The sequence below is a fragment of the Lampris incognitus genome, chromosome 6, assembly GCF_029633865.1.
Source record: "Lampris incognitus isolate fLamInc1 chromosome 6, fLamInc1.hap2, whole genome shotgun sequence".
Classification (NCBI taxonomy): Eukaryota; Metazoa; Chordata; class Actinopteri; order Lampriformes; family Lampridae; genus Lampris; species Lampris incognitus.
In genome coordinates, this window is record NC_079216.1 from 56,569,884 (window position 1) to 56,588,718 (window position 18,835).

At 44.3% G+C, this 18,835-nt stretch overlaps 1 protein-coding gene across 1 annotated transcript in view; it reads left to right on the forward strand.

Moving 5' to 3' along the window:
• hydin (HYDIN axonemal central pair apparatus protein) overlaps window positions 1-18,835 on the forward strand; it is a 126,489-nt gene that overhangs the window by 50,590 nt on the left and 57,064 nt on the right. Inside the window, exons 28-34 of the mRNA XM_056282451.1 lie at window positions 840-981; window positions 13,893-14,052; window positions 14,191-14,269; window positions 15,119-15,231; window positions 16,334-16,459; window positions 17,268-17,525; window positions 18,493-18,687. Of these exons, the coding sequence (XP_056138426.1) occupies window positions 840-981; window positions 13,893-14,052; window positions 14,191-14,269; window positions 15,119-15,231; window positions 16,334-16,459; window positions 17,268-17,525; window positions 18,493-18,687 (1,073 nt within the window). The remainder of the gene's footprint in view (window positions 1-839; window positions 982-13,892; window positions 14,053-14,190; window positions 14,270-15,118; window positions 15,232-16,333; window positions 16,460-17,267; window positions 17,526-18,492; window positions 18,688-18,835) is intronic.

Genomic DNA, 18,835 nt, shown 5'->3' on the forward strand with positions numbered 1-18,835 from the left:
AAAAAAGATCCTATGACATTTATAGAAATAGGATTATTTTACTCAAATGTGACTGAGACCTTTATCTACCTAAACTATAAAGGGTAACAGGACTTTTTTCTCTAATTACATCTGTTTCACAAGTGTAATTTATTGTATTTTAATAAGAGATCTCGCTGTTTGCATTGTTAAAAGTTACTGCATAAAAATTCTGTTGTTACATATATCTGAAAGTTACTGAATACATATTCTGTTTTGTTACATATATCTGAAAGTTACTGCATAAGAATTCTGTTTTGTTAACTATATCTAAGTTACAACTGAAAGCTCTTATTTTTGCGCCAAAGAGTGAATAAATGCTATAATGCAATTTAAAGTGCAGTTTCTACTGTTTCTATCAAATTGCAACCCCCCTCCCCCAAGATCAGGTGGAGGGGTCCTCAGGGTAGATCAAAAATACGCAGGGGGTCCAGGACCCCAAAAAGGCTGAGAACCACTGCAATAGCCTATGCCTTGCAACCAGTGTATAAACAAAACAGTGCAACACTGCTCACTTTGCTGTAGCCTGGACTCAATTTGGAGGTTTGCAAGTTGGGTCTGTTTCGGGCAGTTAAGTCACACATTTTTTAGCGGGTTTTGTGGTGTAGGTTGGTTTTCATAATGGGGCGGATGAGAGCGGGTATCAAAAAACCCTGACCCGCGCATCACTAGGATCTGTTATATATTTGTTTGTGTGTCTGCATGTGTGGATTTGATTGTGTGTAGTTGTCTGAATGTGTCCACATGTCCACATTTTGTGTGCGCTTGTGCGTATGTGCATGCATATGGGTACACCCATGCTTATGTTTGTCATCCTCCAGAGGCGCTCCAGAGGGAGGCAGCTGACAGGGAGAGGCAGCGCCTGCAGGAGATGGATGAAGAGGAGTATGATGCTCTGCCAGAGGAGGAGAAGGAAAGGATTGCTCAGTGGCACCTGGAGCAGGTCCGAGAGCGCAAACGCAGGTATGTCGTGGATCTTGTGAGGATAGAGGAGAAATATAAATGCTGACCACAGTGTTAAGAGATTTAATAAGAACAAATCACCCTCGTAGTTTTTACTGCTGTTATGAGTAAAGCGTTACATAACATGACTGACACACTCATCGCCAACCCTGAAGTACCCATGTGATATGATAACCTATCAGTACGTGTGTTGGACTAACACAACAAGAGAGAAGCCCTGAAGAACTGTATGGGAAACATATTACATTCCATATCATAGGCTTTCAGCAGGCATCACTGGTTCCAATCCAAAGCTCCTCTCACCCTCTTCATTCAAACACACACACACACACACACACACACACACACACACACACACACACACACACACAGCTGAAGTCTCAGACAGCTTTACATTCACACAGCAGCCAGGTACAGTAGATGGCAATGGACAACAACACTATCCCCCCCCCTTTTCTCCCCAATTGTATCCGGCCAATTACCCCACTCTTCTGAGCCATCACGATCGCTGCTCCAGCCCCTCCTCCAATTCGGGAGGGCTGCAGACTACCACGTGCCTCCTCTGATACATGTGGAGTTCCCAGCCACTTCTTTTCACCTGACAGTGAGGGGTTTCGCCAGGGGGATGTAGCGTGTGGGAGGATCACACTATTCCCCCAAGTTCCCCTTCCCACCCAAACAGGAACCCCGACCGACCGAAGGAGGCGCTAGTGCAGCGACCAGGACACATACCCACATCCGGCTTCCCACCCGGAGATATGGCCAGTTGTGTTTGTAGGGATGCCCGACCAAGCCGGAGGTAACACGGGGATTCGATCCAGCGATCCCCGTGTAGGTAGGCAACGGAATAGACCGCTATGCTACCCGGATGACCGAAACACTATCCTTACACAAGAAAAACCTCTGCAATGCCAAGAAAACAAGGCACAAATACTGTACATGCTATACATATTGAAAAGACGGTAATATCCATCTAAGAATAGTGGTAGCAAAAGGTAATTTACATACAAGAATAAATACAAAAATGAAACTACATTTTTACAATAGTTGACTGTAACAGTGTTTGAGTGCTGAAAAGTTTTATTCAACATAGTATACAAAAACAGAAAAGAAATAGAGAACAAAAATGTTGCTATCTTACCCTCACCCCCTAGATTAATTTAATTATATGGACAGTGCCAACACACCGGAGAACTGTGCTAACAAGAGGAGCCTAAAACTTATAACAATCTTTTAAGCTCTAAAAAGGGAAATAACTAGTACAACAGCAGACTTATTTTGCTTTGTTGTTTTCATTTAATTATTTCCCTTAACCGATCCTGTGAGGGTGAGGACAGACAAGTTGAAATTAGCACAAGTCAGGTCAAGTCACGGCATGGTGGCACAGTGGTTAGCATGGTTGCCTCACAGCAAGAAGGTCCTGTGTTCGAGCCCCGGGCTAGTCCAACCTTGAGGGTCGTCCCGGGTCATCGTTTGTGTGGAGTTTGCATGTTCTCTCTGTGTCTGCGTGGGTTTCCTGTGTGGGTTTTCCTCTGGGTGCTCCAGTTTCCTCCCACAGTCCAAAGACATGCAGGTCAGGGGAATCGGCTGTATTAAATTGTCCCTTGGTGTGAATGTGTTTGTGTGTGTGTGTGTCGGCCCTGTGATGACCTGGCAGCCTGTCCAGGGTGTCTCCTCGCCTGCTGCCCAATGACTGCTGGGGCAGGCTCCAGCATCCCCACGACTCTGAGAGCAAGATAAGCAGTTTGGATAATGGATGGATGGATGGATGAAGTCAAGTCAATTTTATTTTATTCGCTCAATATCACAAATTAAAAATTTGCCTCAGTGTGCTTTACAGCAACACACCATCCTGCCCTTAGACCAGCGGTCGGGAACCTATGGCTCGCGAGCCATATATGGCTCTTCCGGTGACGGCATATGGCTCCCAGACAATTTTGAGTTGAAAAAAAATCATTTTGGAACTGATTTTAAAATACTTGTGATATTTCTTAATAATACTGTGTCATTTTAAAGTAAACAGAAATGAGTTTTGAAGATAAATTTCACGGGTCACGGGTCACCCGTGGGTCGGGTCGGGAACCAATGGCTCGCGAGCATGTCCGGGTCATTGTAAAGGTGAAGAAATCAATTTGATCAGATAGCCAACTAGTTTATCCGCTTCAACCCTTGTAAGGGAAAAGAGGGCGAAAAGAAAAAAAGACGGTGGTTGCCGTGCATTCCAGGCTGCGTGCGCAGAGGAATCTGCATTTGTGGAGAGAGCAGGATCTGCCGTATGTCTCATATGCAATGATAACATTGCATCGATGAAACGGTCACATATAAAGCGGCACTTCGATACGCCATGCAGCACCAGAAGTCGCATTAAAAGTAAGACATATTTCATTTATTATACGTTAAAAATACTATATGGCTCTCAATGAAATATATTTAGAAATATTTGGCTTTTATGGCTCTCCCAGTCAAAAAGGTTCCTGACCCCTGCCTTAGACCCTTGCATTGGATAAGGAACAACTCCCTAAAAAAAAGCCTTTAACAAGGAGAACAAATAGGATAACAGAATTAAAAGAGGATAACAGAATTAAAAGGGGATAACAGAATTATAATGGAATTATAAAAGAAGAATATGAATATGATGAGGAGGATGCCCAGCAACGTCCAGATGCCACGGAACAGCCCAGGACCCGAGCCACACAACCACCATCACCATGTAGACCTGACAGGACGATAGACTGCATATGTACACAGGGAAGACTCACATAACACCATTTACATGCAAGAGACAAGAAAAAGAAAAAACTTTTGTCATACACTCACTGGCCACTTTATTAGGCACACCTGTCCAACTGCTCGTTAACGCAAATTTCTAATCAGCCAATCACATGGCAGCAACTCAATGCATTTAGGCATGTAGACATGGTCAAGACGATCTGCTGCAGTTCAAACCGAGCATCAGAATGGGGAAGAAAGGTGATTTAAGTGACTTTGAACGTGGCATGGTTGTTGGTGCCAGACGGGCTGGTCTGAGTATTTCAGAAACTGCGGATCTACTGGGATTTTCACGCACAACCATCTCTAGGGTTTACAGAGAATGGTCCGAAAAAGAGAAAATATCCAGTGAGCGGCAGTTCTGTGGGCGAAAATGCCTTGTTGATGCCAGAGGTCAGAGGAGAATGGCCAGACTGGTTCGAGCTGATAGAAAGGCAACAGTAACTCAAATAACCACTCATTACAACCGAGGTATGCAGAAGAGCATCTCTGAACGCACAACACGTCGAACAACCTTGAGGCAGATGGGCTACAGCAGCAGAAGACCACACCGGGTGCCACTCCTGTCAGCTAAGAACAGGAAACTGAGGCTACAATTCGCACAGGCTCATCAAAATTGGACAATAGAAGATTGGAAAAACGTTGCCTGGTCTGATGAGTCTCGATTTCTGCTGCGACATTCGGATGGTAGGGTCAGAATTTGGCATCAACAACATGAAAGCATGGATCCATCCTGCCTTGTATCAACGGTTCAGGCCGGTGGTGGTGGTGGTGTAATGGTGTGGGGGATATTTTCTTGGCACACTTTGGGCCCCTTAGTACCAATTGAGCATCGTGTCAACGCCACAGCCTACCTGAGTATTGTTGCTGACCATGTCCATCCCTTTATGACCACAGTGTTCCCATCTTCTGATGGCTACTTCCAGCAGGATAACGCGCCATGTCATAAAGCTCGAATCATCTCAGACTGGTTTCTTGAACATGACAATGAGTTCACTGTACTCAAATGGCCTCCACAGTCACCAGATCTCAATCCAATAGAGCACCTTTGGGATGTGGTGGACCGGGAGATTCGCATCATGGATGTGCAGCCGACAAATCTGCAGGAACTGCGTGATGCTATCATGTCAATATGGACCAAACTCTCTGAGGAATGTTTCCAGTACCTTGTTGAATCTATGCCACGAAGGATTAAGGCAGTTCTGAAGGCAAAAGGGGGTCCAACCCGGTACTAGCAAGGTGTACCTAATAAAGTGGCCAGTGAGTGTACATCGGACTGAAAGAAGGATATAACGTTGAAACAGGATAACAAAATTGAACTGAATTGCCCTTCTGGGATAAATAAAGTTGTCTGAATCAGAAAATTATATGGATTTATAAGATATATAAAAATGTGATGAGGAGGATGCCAAGCAGTGTCCAGGTGGTGACCACATCACCACGGAGACCTGGGAGGAGGACAGACTGCACGTGCACACAAGGGAGACTCACATCACACCATTCACACACAGAAGAGAAAGGAGAAGACATCATTCAGAGGGGGAGAAAAGACATGTGAGAGAAGAGAACGGTTGCAATAGAAAATACTCTATAATCTCATCGGCAGAACATACATCTATCCATCCATCCGTTATCCGAACCGCTTATCCTGCTCTCAGGGATGCTGGAGCCTATCCCAGCAGTCATTGGGCGGCAGGCGGGGAGACACCCTGGACAGGCCACCAGGCCATCACAGGGCCAACACACACACACACACACACACACACACACACACACACACACACACACACACACACACACACACACACACACACACACACACACACACACACACACACACATGCCTAAGGACAATTTAGTATGGCCGATTCACCTGACCTACATGTCTTTGGACTGTGGGAGGAAACTGGAGCACCTGGAGGGAACCCATCCAGACACGGGGAGAACATGCAAACTCCACACAGAGGATGACCCGGGACGACCCCCAAGGTTGGACTACCCCGGGGCTTGAACCCAGGACCTTCTTGCTGTGAGGCAACTGCGATAACCACTGTGCCACCATCGGCAGAACAATGCTTGGTAAATTCATTGAGACAGAAACTGACCTGCCATGCAGTACAGGCCATGAAGTACTCAAATTAAGGCAACTAATTGTAGTTTGAGGCAAAAAGATGAGTTTTAAGTTTGGATTTAAAGGACTCAACAGACTCTGATTGTCTGATGGCAGCAGGCAGGTTCTTCCACAAGAACCTGCCTGATAGGAAAAGGCCCTGCCCGATAGGAAAAGGCCCTGCCACCAGCTGACTTCTTTTTAACTTTGGGTACACACAGGAGCTCTGTATTTTGAGAGTGGAGAGCTCGAGATGGACTGTACAGTCTAAGGAGAACAGACGAGTAAGATGGGGCAAGCCCATTTAGGATTTGATAAGTCAGCAGAAGCACCTTGAAGTCTGATCTAACATGGATAGGAAGCCAATGTAGGCAGGCAAGAATTGGTGTAACATGGTCAAATTTTCTAGATTTAGCTAGGATTCCAGCTGCAGCATTGTGGACCATCTGAAGACTTTTAGTACTAGCATGTGGCCGACCTGAAAACAGAACATTACAGTAATCAAGTCTGGATGAAACAAATGCTTGTATTAGAGTCTCTGTGTCAGCCATGGACAGGAAAGACTGAACTATATCTGTTATGCAAGTGAAAAAAGGCAGTCTTTGTGATTTCTTTAATGAGCTTATCAAAGGAAAGGGGGGGAGATTTGAATTGATCAAAACGTATTTAACCTCGAACACATGATTCCAGTCTTCACCACATGGTGAGGAGAGAAAGTTCTACTCTGGTGGGGAAGAGTTCTTGTCTTGTGTGGAGATGAGATTAAATCTTCTTCCTGTGATCAACAGTGGTGATGACCTGGAAAGGTCATTAAGTGGTCCCATGTCCTGCTGTGAATCTGATGACCATGTCAAAAGCATGGTTTTTTTGGTGAGTTTCCTGTCTGGTTGTCAATTTGGTACCTGTATATGCATTGAAGAGAAGGCTGTGTGTGTGAGTGTGCCTTTGTGCACACACAGGCAGAATGTCAGATTAAACCACATAATGTTTCTGGAAGAATCCAAATTTGTATACCTGGGTTTTCTACAACCACCAGAAAACAATTGTCAGAACTGGAGAAAACGAGAACAGAAGGAAGGAAGGGCTTGATTTGGAGATTGGGAATGTGCAGATGCGTCTGGGGACCCTTGAAGAGAAAATTGCTCTGGGCCCGCAGGGGAAAAACCACCCCTCGCTTTGACCCCCACTATTTCCCTGATGGTTTCAGGATTAAATCAAGACGAACATGAGAATATCCTTGACGTTATCAACCAGCTGTTTTCCGAGGGACTTGGGAGTGATACCCTGCCCAAGGACGCAGAGAGGATGTGAGGGGGAGGAGATAAGCTGGGCGTAGTCAAACTGGAGTGCAACTCGGTGGAAGAAAAGTCTCACTCCTGAGACTCAAACAGCACCTAAAACGGCCTCCCGAATAAGGGAAAATTCATGAGATCTGCCAAATTGCACATGGAACGACAGATGAAGTTGAACTTCCAAACCATACTGAAAGAAATGCCTCAACTAGGGGAGGAGTTCCTTATGACGTGGAGCAGTCAACTGATGAACAGAGAGGGAGGCAATCAGGAACCGGAGAAGGGATAAGCGAGGTTCCAGGAGAGCGGAGAACAGATATTGAGGATATCCAAACAGCCCATGTGAAGCCATTTCACTAGCGCACCTGAACGTAGTAAATGGTTGGACACTGCATAATCATGAACTCAGAGCAGCTATTCTACAATTGTTTAATGCAGATATTATTTCTCTGAATGAAACCCACCTGTGGGGAGTGGACAAAAAAGACCAGCTTATCAAGGTACTTTATCTTGTTTTAAATCAAGTCAAGTCAATTTTATTTGTATAGCCCAAGTGTCATAATGATAATGCTCATGTTGGGTGGCGCAGTGGTTAGCACGGTCACCTCACAGCAAGAAGGTCCTAGGTTCAAGCCCCAGCGTAGTCCAACCTTGGGGGTCATCCTGGGTCGTCCTCTGTGTGGAGTTTGCATGTTCTCCATGTGTCTGTGTGGGTTTCCTCCAGGTGCTCCGGTTTCCTCCCAGAGTCTAAAGACATGTAGGTCAGGTGAATCAGCCATACTAAATTGTCCCTAGGAGTGTGTGTGTGTGTGTGTGTGTGTGTGTGTGTGTGTGTGTGTGTGTGTGTGTGTGTGTGTGTGTGTGTGTGTGTGTGTGTGTGTGGGTGTACACCCTGTGATGGACTGGCGGCTTGTCCAGGGTGTCGCCCTGCCTGCTGCCCATTGACTGCTGGGATAGGCTCCAGCATCGCTGCAACCCTGAGAGCAGGATAAGCGGTTTGGATAATGGATGGATGGATGGATAGTTTTATAGATGCAACCCTGGCCTCTCTCATTATAAGGAATTTTAACCAAACAGGTAAAGAAAGCTAAAAACAAGAAACCTGATTTGAGATAATCTTTCTTTTCTAGTGTAAATGTCTTGAAACAAGTCCTGTTATCATGAAACAAGTGAACTTTCCTGAAACAAGCAAAAATGTCTGCCAATAGGATGACAACATTTCGCAAGCAATATCTTGAAATGAGAATTATGAAACTTAAAACAAGATAAAATGCCTTGATGTGATTCTCTTATTTTTGCAGGGTATGTATGGTTTGGCAATAATAAAAGGACACAGGCGAGAGTGCCTAGGGTCTCAGATGGTGTGGAGATCCTTGTAAAGTTGTCATTATTTTCCCGAGTGGAAAACTGAAGCAATTGAAAAGAACAGGAATGGAATTATTGGACTATCATTTGAACACAGGAAATCAGAGTACTGTTTTGTTCTATTTTCATGTTCCCTGCCCCCAAACAATCCCCTTGGGGTAGAGACACATGTTCCTTTTTTTGTCACCTGTTAAGTCTGGTTTACTTAGTATTTTCAGAAATGGATGCTATTTATAAGGGTGGCATGGTGGTGCAGTGGTTAGCACAGTCACCTCACAGCAAGAAGGTCCTGGGTTCAAGCCCCGGGCTAGTCCAACCTTGAGGGTCATCCCGAGTCATCCTCTGTGTGGAGTTTCCATGTTCTCCATGTGTCTGTGTGGGTTTCTTCCGGATGCTCTGGTTTCCTCCCACAGTCCAAAGACATGTAGGTCAGGTGAATCGGCATACTAAATTGTCCCTAGGAGTGTGTGTGTGTGTGTGTGTGTGTGATGGCCTGGCGGCTTGTCCAGGGTGTCTCCCCGCCTGCCACCCAATGGCTGCTGGCATAGGCTCCAGCATCCCCGTGACCCTGAGAGCAGGATAAGCGGTTTGGATAATGGGTGGATGCTATTTATATATGTGGAAATGCAAATCCCACATTGGAAAAACAAAATTCCACCACAAATTGCTCGAGATGACTACGTTAATAAGCATGGAGAGACTATGCTGGAATTTCCAAGAGACTTCTAAATGTGGGTACTCAGTGGTAGGATCTGCCCACCAAATGACAACTTCACACTAGTGTCCCTAAAAGGAAAAGCAGTCGTTGACTATTTTTGTTTGTTTTGAGTTCAAAGTTATATTGGCTCCAGAAATAGCAGGAAATGCTGTATGCTTTGACTTAGTGAGAGATCGATGTACACTGCCTGACTTTACATTGACCCGGCAACACTGCAACATCCTCTGAAAATGTTACCTTAAACATGCAGCCTGCTGGAAGATGGGTGAGAAGAAATGTCCCTGATGTTTTCTTAAACTCTGATATTGGTCGCCTAGCAATGTTGAAGGTGATTGAAAATTTTAAAATGTTTGCTCAAAGGCACAATAAACTAGATGAAGGGTATAAAGAACTTTGTAAATTGATACACAATGAATAAACGGAGAACAGATCAAATGAAACAGACAGGTCTAACCCCAAGTTTAAGGGAATAAATAAACTAAAACCATATTGGAATAGGAAACTAGAGAGTCTATGGTCTGATATGCAAAAAGCTGAGTAGGTTATTTTAAAATGTGAAGACAGATGTCAGAGAGAACAGAGCCATATTCAAAAGCAAGCCAAATGTATATGGCAAAAAGCTGAGATTCTACAAAAGAAGGTACCAGAGAAACCAAGCGCTAAACATAGAAGAGATGCAAGCAAAGAATCCACAATGTTTATGTACAGCGATCAATAAACTTGGGCCCAAGAAAATTCCTGTGGAAATATGAAATGAACAAGAACTCCTCAGAAATAGATCCGGTGCTTGGTGAATCGGAGAAGGGATTCTTCTCATCTCCTCTCAGGAAACAATGCAGGTTTTGATAATAACTTCTATAGTGATGCATGCCCCTGGAGTAGGGAACTGAAGCATAATTTCCCCCATCATAGTAATGAATTCCTGAATAGAGATTTTAGGAGGGAGGAATGGATGAGAAGTTGAAGGACACAAGATTGAGATGGTTTGGACATGTACAGAGAGGAGGCATAGACTATATAGGAAAGAAGGTATTGGACCTGGAAATACCTGGCAAAAGAAAAAGAGGAACACCAAGGAAAAGATGGAGAGACCAGATAGAGGAGGGCATGAGGGTTGGACTGCGGGAGAGGGATGCATCAGACAGAAAGCTATGGAGGGTAAAAATCCGCTGTGGCGACCCCCAAGAAACAGGCAACAAGCCGAAAGAAGAAGAAGAAGAAGAAGGAAGTTGTACTTCGCCAATTACCCCGCTCTTCCAAGCCGTCCTGATCTCTGCTCTACCCCCTCTGCCGATCTGGGGAGCGCTGCAGACATGCCTCCTCCGATACATGTGGAGTCGCCAGCTGCTTCTTTTCACCTGACAGTGAGGAGTTCGCCAGGGGGATGTAGCATGTGGGTGGATCATGCTGTTCCCCCCAGTTCCCCCTCCCCGCCGAACAGGTGCCTCGACTGATCAGAGGAGGCGCTAGTGCAGCGACCAGGACACATACCCACATCTGGCTTCCCATCCGCAGACACGGCCAATTGTATCTGTAGGGATGCCCGACCAAGCCGGAGATAACACGGGGATTCAAATTAGTGATCCCCGTGTTGGTAGACAACGGAATACCATGCCACCCGGATGCCCTTGAAACACATATTTGACACCAGTATTTTGCCTTCCATCTGGTTTAAATCCATCATAAATCCCATTCCTAAGTCAATAAAGGGTGATCCAAGAGTGCCATTAAACTATAGGGGTATTAATCTGCTCAGCACAGTCTATAAACTGTACTCCTCCACCCTGAACTGGAGATGAATGACATTCTTGGAACATAACTATTGGCAGACAAACAAAATGGTTTCCATAAGGCAAGAGCCTGCATAGAGCACATACACACAGTGTGTACAGTAGTGAGAAATAGGATTCAGGAAAATAAATCAACCTTTGCATGTTTTATTGATTTCTCCATGTGCTTTTCTCCAAAGCTCCAAAGCTTTTGATTTCTTTAACAGAGACCTTCTTGCATTCAGACTTCTTCAGACAGGAATTAATGGCAAATTCTATCAGGCCACACAGTCCCTCTACAAGGCACCGGTTACCTGTGTAAGGGTGAATGAAAACTACACAGAGTGGTTCCCTACACCCTCAGGGGGGGAAAGAAGGTGACTCTATCCCCAACTCTGTTTGCTATCTTTATCAGTGATCTGGCCAGGGAAATAAAACAACTGGGAGTGGGTTGTGACATGTGGGGGAAGAAAACCTAGGTGCATTACTTTATGCTGATGACATTATATTAACGCCAGAGAATGAAAAAGACCTCTTGAAAATGTGAACATGTGCGGATAAATGGTGTGAAAAAACAAAAAAAAGGAGACTAAAGCCCCCCCCCCCTATAAAAACCATTACATTTATATAGTGCTTTTCTAGACACCCAGAGCACTTTACATTGAAGTGGGTAACTCACCTCAACCACCACCAATGTGTAGCACCCACCTGGGTGATGCACGACAGCCATTTTGCACCAGAACGCTCACCACACATCAGCTTGAGATGGAGAGGGAGGAATCATTGAGCCAATTACATGGGGAGGGATGATTAGGTGGCCAGATAGAGAGAGCCAGGCTGGGAATTTTACCAGGACACCGGGGAACCCCCTACTCTTTGCATTAAGTGCCACGGGATCTTTAATGACCACAGTGAGCCAGGACCTCGGTTTAACGTCTCATCCGAAGGACGGCATCTCCTACAGCACAGTGTCCCCGTCACTGCACTGGGGCATTGGGATTTGATATTTGTTGTTTTAATTAGGACTAGAGGGAAGACTGCCCCCTACTGGCCCACCAACACCACTTCCGGCAGCAACTGTTTTCCCAGGAGGTCTCCCATTTTACAAGCCATACGAGCCAAGCCCATACCTGCTTAGCTTCCGTCACTTGGCAGAGCCAGGGTACATGTTGGTATGGCTGCTGGCTTGGAAAAAGACAGAGATTATGGAATTTAGATAGCCGGGCAAAGAAAGAAGTACATTTAACTTCTGCTTTGGAGGAAGGATGCAGGTATTTGAGTTCACAGGTATTCATAAATACCTTGGCCTGTTCCTGGAAAAGCACATCTTTTCTGCATGGTGCATCGGTGTTGGTAGACTCAGCAAGTAGGGCTCTGGGTGGTATTGTTGGAATAATATTATTATATAATAATACTGAATACCAAGATGTGTGGATTACGTGCCTTCATCCAGTTATACCAATCTTATGTCTGTTCTGTTCTGGACTATTTCTCTAGAGTTTGGGGGTCTAAATGCGTCCACAAACATGAAACTGTTCATGATATAAAAGGAGACATGGGATGGGAAACGTGATGTAAGATGGAAGGCAAATATAGTAAACCTGCGGAATCGAATGCTTGACCTACCTGCTGAGAGAATAACAAGAAAATCTTTCTTTGGGGCTTGTCAATGGAGGGAGAGTGGGCACTGGACGTACTTGACATTCTCTGGGGGCATGGCCTTGGGCATCTCTACATCCACCGACAGAAGGTGGATGTGCGGATGTTCAGGGGGCTGACTATGGAGAAAGTCAAGGGTAAAGGAGTGGAGGGGGTCTGCCACAAGCCAAAACTCTGTACATATGCCTGTTTAAGACTGATTATGAATGTGAGAGGTATGCTATGTAAAAGCATGAGATCCTTTTGTGTACAGTTCATTTAGGTATTCTTCCTTACACCTTGAAACCGGGTGATACAACGACATTAAGGAAGAACAAAGAATATGTCATTACTGTGACTTCAATAATATAGAGAGAAAAACACACATTTTACTCTACTGTAAATGGCCTACCTGAACCTATGACTTTTTGTTGGCCTATTACAAAAACAAACACATCTGTTCAGCTCTCTCTCTCTCTGTCTCTCTCTCTGTCTCTCTCTCTCCTTTTCCTCTTTTGATTATTTGGTTCTGGTTTTATTTATTTATGACATATATATATATATATATAGCGTTTTTTTTCCCGAAACCGTCAATGGTGTTGTTATAAGTGCTCAACTAATGAGGAGTGGAATATCAATACAGATGCAGGGAAAAAAATTAAATTATTAAAACTTACACCAACACCACTTCCGCTCCTCGTTAGTTGAGCACTTATAACAACACCATTGATGGTTTAATACTGTCAATGGTGTTGGTGTTGGATCATTTTTGGATCATGGTGTTGGATCATTTAATACATATATATATGTATTAAAACTTTTTTCCTGCATTTGTATTGATATATACACACATACACACACACATTTATATTTGCTTATCTCTAACTATTTTCATTTTTAGTATTATTCTAATTTCTCAGTATATACATATATTTTAATTTAGTTTTTTCCTGTGTTTGCATGGTGGCACTTGGAAGTGCCTACATTTAATTCTGAAATGGTGTCTGTATAATGCTGAGATGGGTGGTATTGAACGGCCAAATAATTAATGGTAAATGTCCGGTGTATTATGGAATAAAGGTTCTTCACTGACCTTGAGTGAACCTAATCCTAAATCATGGGAACGGCATTTATACATCCAGGAATAATGTCTTCTCAGACCACACTGTTGAAATATTTCAATAATTTAAATACAGCAATTTTTCACTTCTTTCCCTGTGTGTGTCTGTGTATGTGTGTTTGTTTGTTAGGGAGCTGGAACAAGTATTGAAAGAGCAGGAGGAAAAAAGGCAGCGGAAGGAGATGGAGAGACTGAAGGAAGAGGAGTTAAAGAAAAAGAACAAGAAGGCAGGAAAGAATGACATTAAAGATGAACAGTCTGAGAGGAGGAGCCAGCTGGGAAGGATGCAGGTTTGTAATCCATCTCTCCCTTTCTCGCAATTTGAATATAAACACACAAACACACCATACACAAATTCACGCTCACTGACCAGTAGGTGATCTATGTGTATCATAAACATTTTATCATTTGATTTCATTCTTCCCCAGTCCACAGCTTCGGTGGATGGCAGGAGGATGTCCTATGGCAACATTTCTAAAGACTCGCCAACAGAGGTCAAAGAGCAAGGTATTTCCATTAGTTATTATTAATCCCAATATTCCGTTATGTCTGAGAAACAGAAGAGACTCTTGAATTGAAGTGAAAACAAAAATCCAAGCATTTCCGCCAGACAATGGTACAGCTACTACAGCTAGATGTAGAGCAACATATACTGTAGTATTTGCAGCTGAGCAGCCGTGAACAGTTCTTCATTTACCTCACATTTCTAGTGTTCATCTAGTAACAGATACCACCCCATACCACCATGTTTGCCCTAACCCCACAACACCTTACAGTACTATGATCACATTATACATTTTTTTTTATTTGGATTACACCACAGGCGGCACAGTGGCGCAATGGTTAGCGCGGTCACCTCACAGCAAGAAGGTCATGGGTTCAAGCCCCAGGGTAGTCCAACCTTGGGGGTGATCCTAGGTCATCCTCTGTGTGGAGTTTGCGTGTTCTCCCCGTGTCTGTGTGGGTTTCCTCCGGGTGCTCTGGTTTCCTCCCACAGTCCAAAGACATGTAGGTCAGGTGAATTGGCGTACTAAATTGTCCCTAGGTGTGGATGTGTGTGTGTTTGTGTGTGTGTGTGTGTGTGTGTGTGTGTCGGCCCTGTGATGGTCTGGAGGCCTGTCCAGGATGTCTCCCTGCCTGCCGCCCAATGACTGCTGGGATAGGCTCCAGCATCCCCATGACCCTGAGAGCAGGATAAGCGGTTTGGATAATGGATGGATGGATGGATGGATGGATGGATGGATGGATGGATGGATGGATGGATGGATTACACCACAAACCCTGGTAGTGCTAACGCCATGCTCAAACTATATTGCTAAAAAACTACTAACCTCATATGAACCTGAACTCTTTTAGCCAATGGAGTGCAGCCAAGCAAAGAAGGTGAAGATGAACAAAGGAAGAAACAAGAGACCAAGGAACCTAAGGAGGAGTCTCCTCAACATTTAGACAAGCTGGAGAGAGAAACGGTGGGCTCACTGGTGTTTCCTGATCTTAGCATTTAACTCATATGTAAAGAGGTTTTCGGTTTACTGAAAGTGAAAACACCCATGTGGTCACTCCCGGGATGCAATACACATGGCAATTGTTGAATTTCTGCTGCATGCAGTGACAGTTTGGAGAGATGGACTTGGATCCTGTGGTGAGCAATAGATACATGCCAGCTTCACATCACGTGTCAAAAACCCTAAAACAAATTCAAATGCATGTTTAATAATGGAAAAATAAACATTTCAGTTCATCATTTCATACTTTTTTTTAGATTCCCCCCCCCTTTTTTTCTCCCCAATTGTACCCCAGCCAATTACCCCACTCTTCCGAGCTGTCCTGGTTGCTGCTCCACCCCTTCTGCCAATCTGGGGAGGGCTGCAGGCTACCACATGCCTCCTCTGATACATGTGGAATCGCCAGCTGCTTCTTTTCACCTGACAGTTTGGAGTTTCGCCAGGGGGACATAGCGTGTGGGAGGATCACGCTACTCCCCCCAGTTCCCCCTCCCCCCTGAACAGGCGCCCTGACCGACTAGAGGAGGCGCTACTGTAGAGACCAGGACATGTACCCACATCTGGCTTTCCACCCGCTGACACGGCCAATTGTATCTGTAGGGACGCCTGACCAAGGTAACATGGGGATTCGAACTGGCGATCCCCGTGTTGGTAGGCAACGGAATAGACTGCTACGCTACCTGGATGCCCCCCATACTTGGAGAATTTAAAAGGGACCATTCTGCGGCCCTCTACTTTTAATCGCCATCTTCACTCAAAAGCTGCGTTTCCTCACAAGTTCTGAGTCATATGGTGAATTTGCTGGTGATTGACGTCATCACCATGGACAGGGACGTTTATTACTAAGCCTAGTATTCAAACTCAACACAATGAGAGATGATGGTAATAACACAATAAATAACGGCCAGATGTTGAGAAATATAGGGCTTGAATAATTCGCACAGTTTCTCATGACTGCCATAGCTTAAAGAAATAAAGTAAATGAAGAAAAAAAATGAAGTGGAAAAAGCAGTGTGAATACATCTTGTCTCCCCTGTGCTTTTTATGTGCACCCTCCCCTCCTCAGACCCAGCCTGTCAAGGATGACTGCCCGCTGCTGTCTCGCTTCTGTGCCTATGAACAGAGTCAAGTCAAGGTGGCTTACATGCTGCAGCACTGGGACCGGATACGAGGCTTGTTGCTGGAGAAACAGGTAGATGTGTTTGAGTAAAATAAATAAAAAGAACTATATATTGAGGGGAATTGTGGTTGGTCAAATTTTTTCAATTCCCATTTTCCCGTAACATCTACAGTTACCATTGGTGATACATGTAATGTCCTAAAATCACCTTCACCTACTGTAAACATTTCCATTTCAGTTTTAATCATCTTTTCATTAAACAAGAGCCAAGATAATTGCATTTGGATTTGTTTTCACGTTCAGATTGATTGGGATGATACATAAAAGCTGACCCAATAACAGCTAAAGCTTGAAGCTAAAATCTTCAAGATATGTATGTTCTCAAAACATCAACTAATTTGAGAATAACACATACAACCAGGTCCATATATATATATATATATATATATATATATATATATAAAATAGTGCATTGAGCATGAAACAAGCTTGTTCTGCCATTTAACAACTTTGAGCTATAAAAATTATATCTTTGCTCCTGAATTGTTGAGCTCTTTTCTCTACATCGAAGGTTTCATTGCAACATACTGTGGACATACATACATATACATATATACATGCATACATATGTGTATATACATATATACATGCATACATATGTGTGTGTGTGTGTGTGTGTGTGTGTGTGTGTATATATATTAGTAGTAATGTAAGTAATGTATCTGGAAGGTGTATTGGAAAAACAAGCTGCCAGCTATTATCCCTCATTTCATTTAAATGGTGGGCGTCTATGAATTGGCACTTTCATGACAGTTTGACTCTAGTCTGAGTTTTGACCCCTCTGTTTTCTTTTAAATCCCTTCTCTGTGTATACAAGCAGCCTTCGGCCAGTAAGAGAACCAGGAAAGAAGGGGAGAAGGAGAGGCTGGAGAAAGAGAAACAGAAGGCAGATGTAGCTAGCATCAAGGTGGCCTCTCCAGTGCCTAGCCAGATGCTCCCACCAGGCGAGGGAGGAGCACCAGAGGATAAGGAGTCACTGCCAGCCATCATCCCTCACATTCTTCTGAGTGTAACAGAGCGAAATTACCCAAGTGTTGTAGAGCTGCTCAAGGGTGGGATCCTGCCTCCCCCCGAGGAGGTATGGCTAGCTGACATCTGATACTTTTCCTTCTGTTGTGGGAGTTAACGCCTTGTTTTGATGCTGTTTTTTGTCTAACTGGCATACCAAGACAAAACCATTAGCCCCTAAAAAAAAATCTTATTATATTTTCATTACGGTCTATCTACTTTAATGAGTCTATTTAAGATCACTTTCATCCTTTGTTTCTTTTCCGCCAATTTACATTCTGGAGATTACCTTCCTTTCCTGGAGGAGGTAGGGCCTCTGTTTTCAAGTATTTATCCTTGATTAATTCACACATTTGACAGCCATTACTGAGCTGGATTGAGGCATTTCTACAAATAATGTTGTGCAGAATTCAATATATCCCATGCATGCACAGGATTTGGAGAGCCTAAACAGCCATGTTTGATTACAACTTGCTGCAATGAAATGACAAAGCCTTTTGGAAACAGCACGAATGCTAATTACCAGACATTTTGCTTTCTGTTGGATGACAGTTGTCAAAAGTATTGTCACCAAATAGCAAATCAACCTGAACTTTTCCCTGCTTTCATGTCTCCTCGTCAGCCAGTTACTCCGAAGGAGCGAATTCTGCCATAGCGCACATTTGTTCTGCTTCACCCTTCCATCCCAAAACCCATCCTCTCCTCCCTTTTAACAGCTCTAGGACCTACGCCTCCTCCACCCATCTATTATATGTTTTGGGGCGGCAGGATGGCCCAGTGGTTAGCATTGTCGCCTCATGGCAAGAAGGTCCTGGGTTTGAACCCCGGGGTTATCCAACCTTGGGGTCATCCCAGGTCGTCCTCTGCTCAGGTCGTCCTCTGTGTAGGAGCCCACTGCTCCTACACAGATCACAGCTAGGATGTGTTACTTTGCAGTAACTGAATTCCCAGAAGGGGATTAATAAAGGAAACAAACTTAATTTTTCATCCATTTAACACTCAACCCTCACCCATTTCCTTTCTGCCGGGTTTCTCAGGTGAAGAACGAGTTGGGCTTGGGTCCTAGAGGCCCACCGGTCCCACCTCCGGCCATCTTCTCTGTGATTCCATTCCCCAAGAAGAGAGAGGATTCCAACAGTCATCAGAACCTAAACTGTTTCACCTTGCTGGCTCCCTCTGAGGAGAGGACAGACACAGAGGCAGACATGCATGCCCTGGAGCCACCCATGAAGGTATTGGTACCCAAACACGTAGCATTACACAGACACATGCAGAGGTAACTATACATGTAACGATATACATATGTACACACACAAACTAAGATTTACAACCTCCATGAATGCAAGTTGGGATCGTTGGAATAAGCGATACTTATCCATG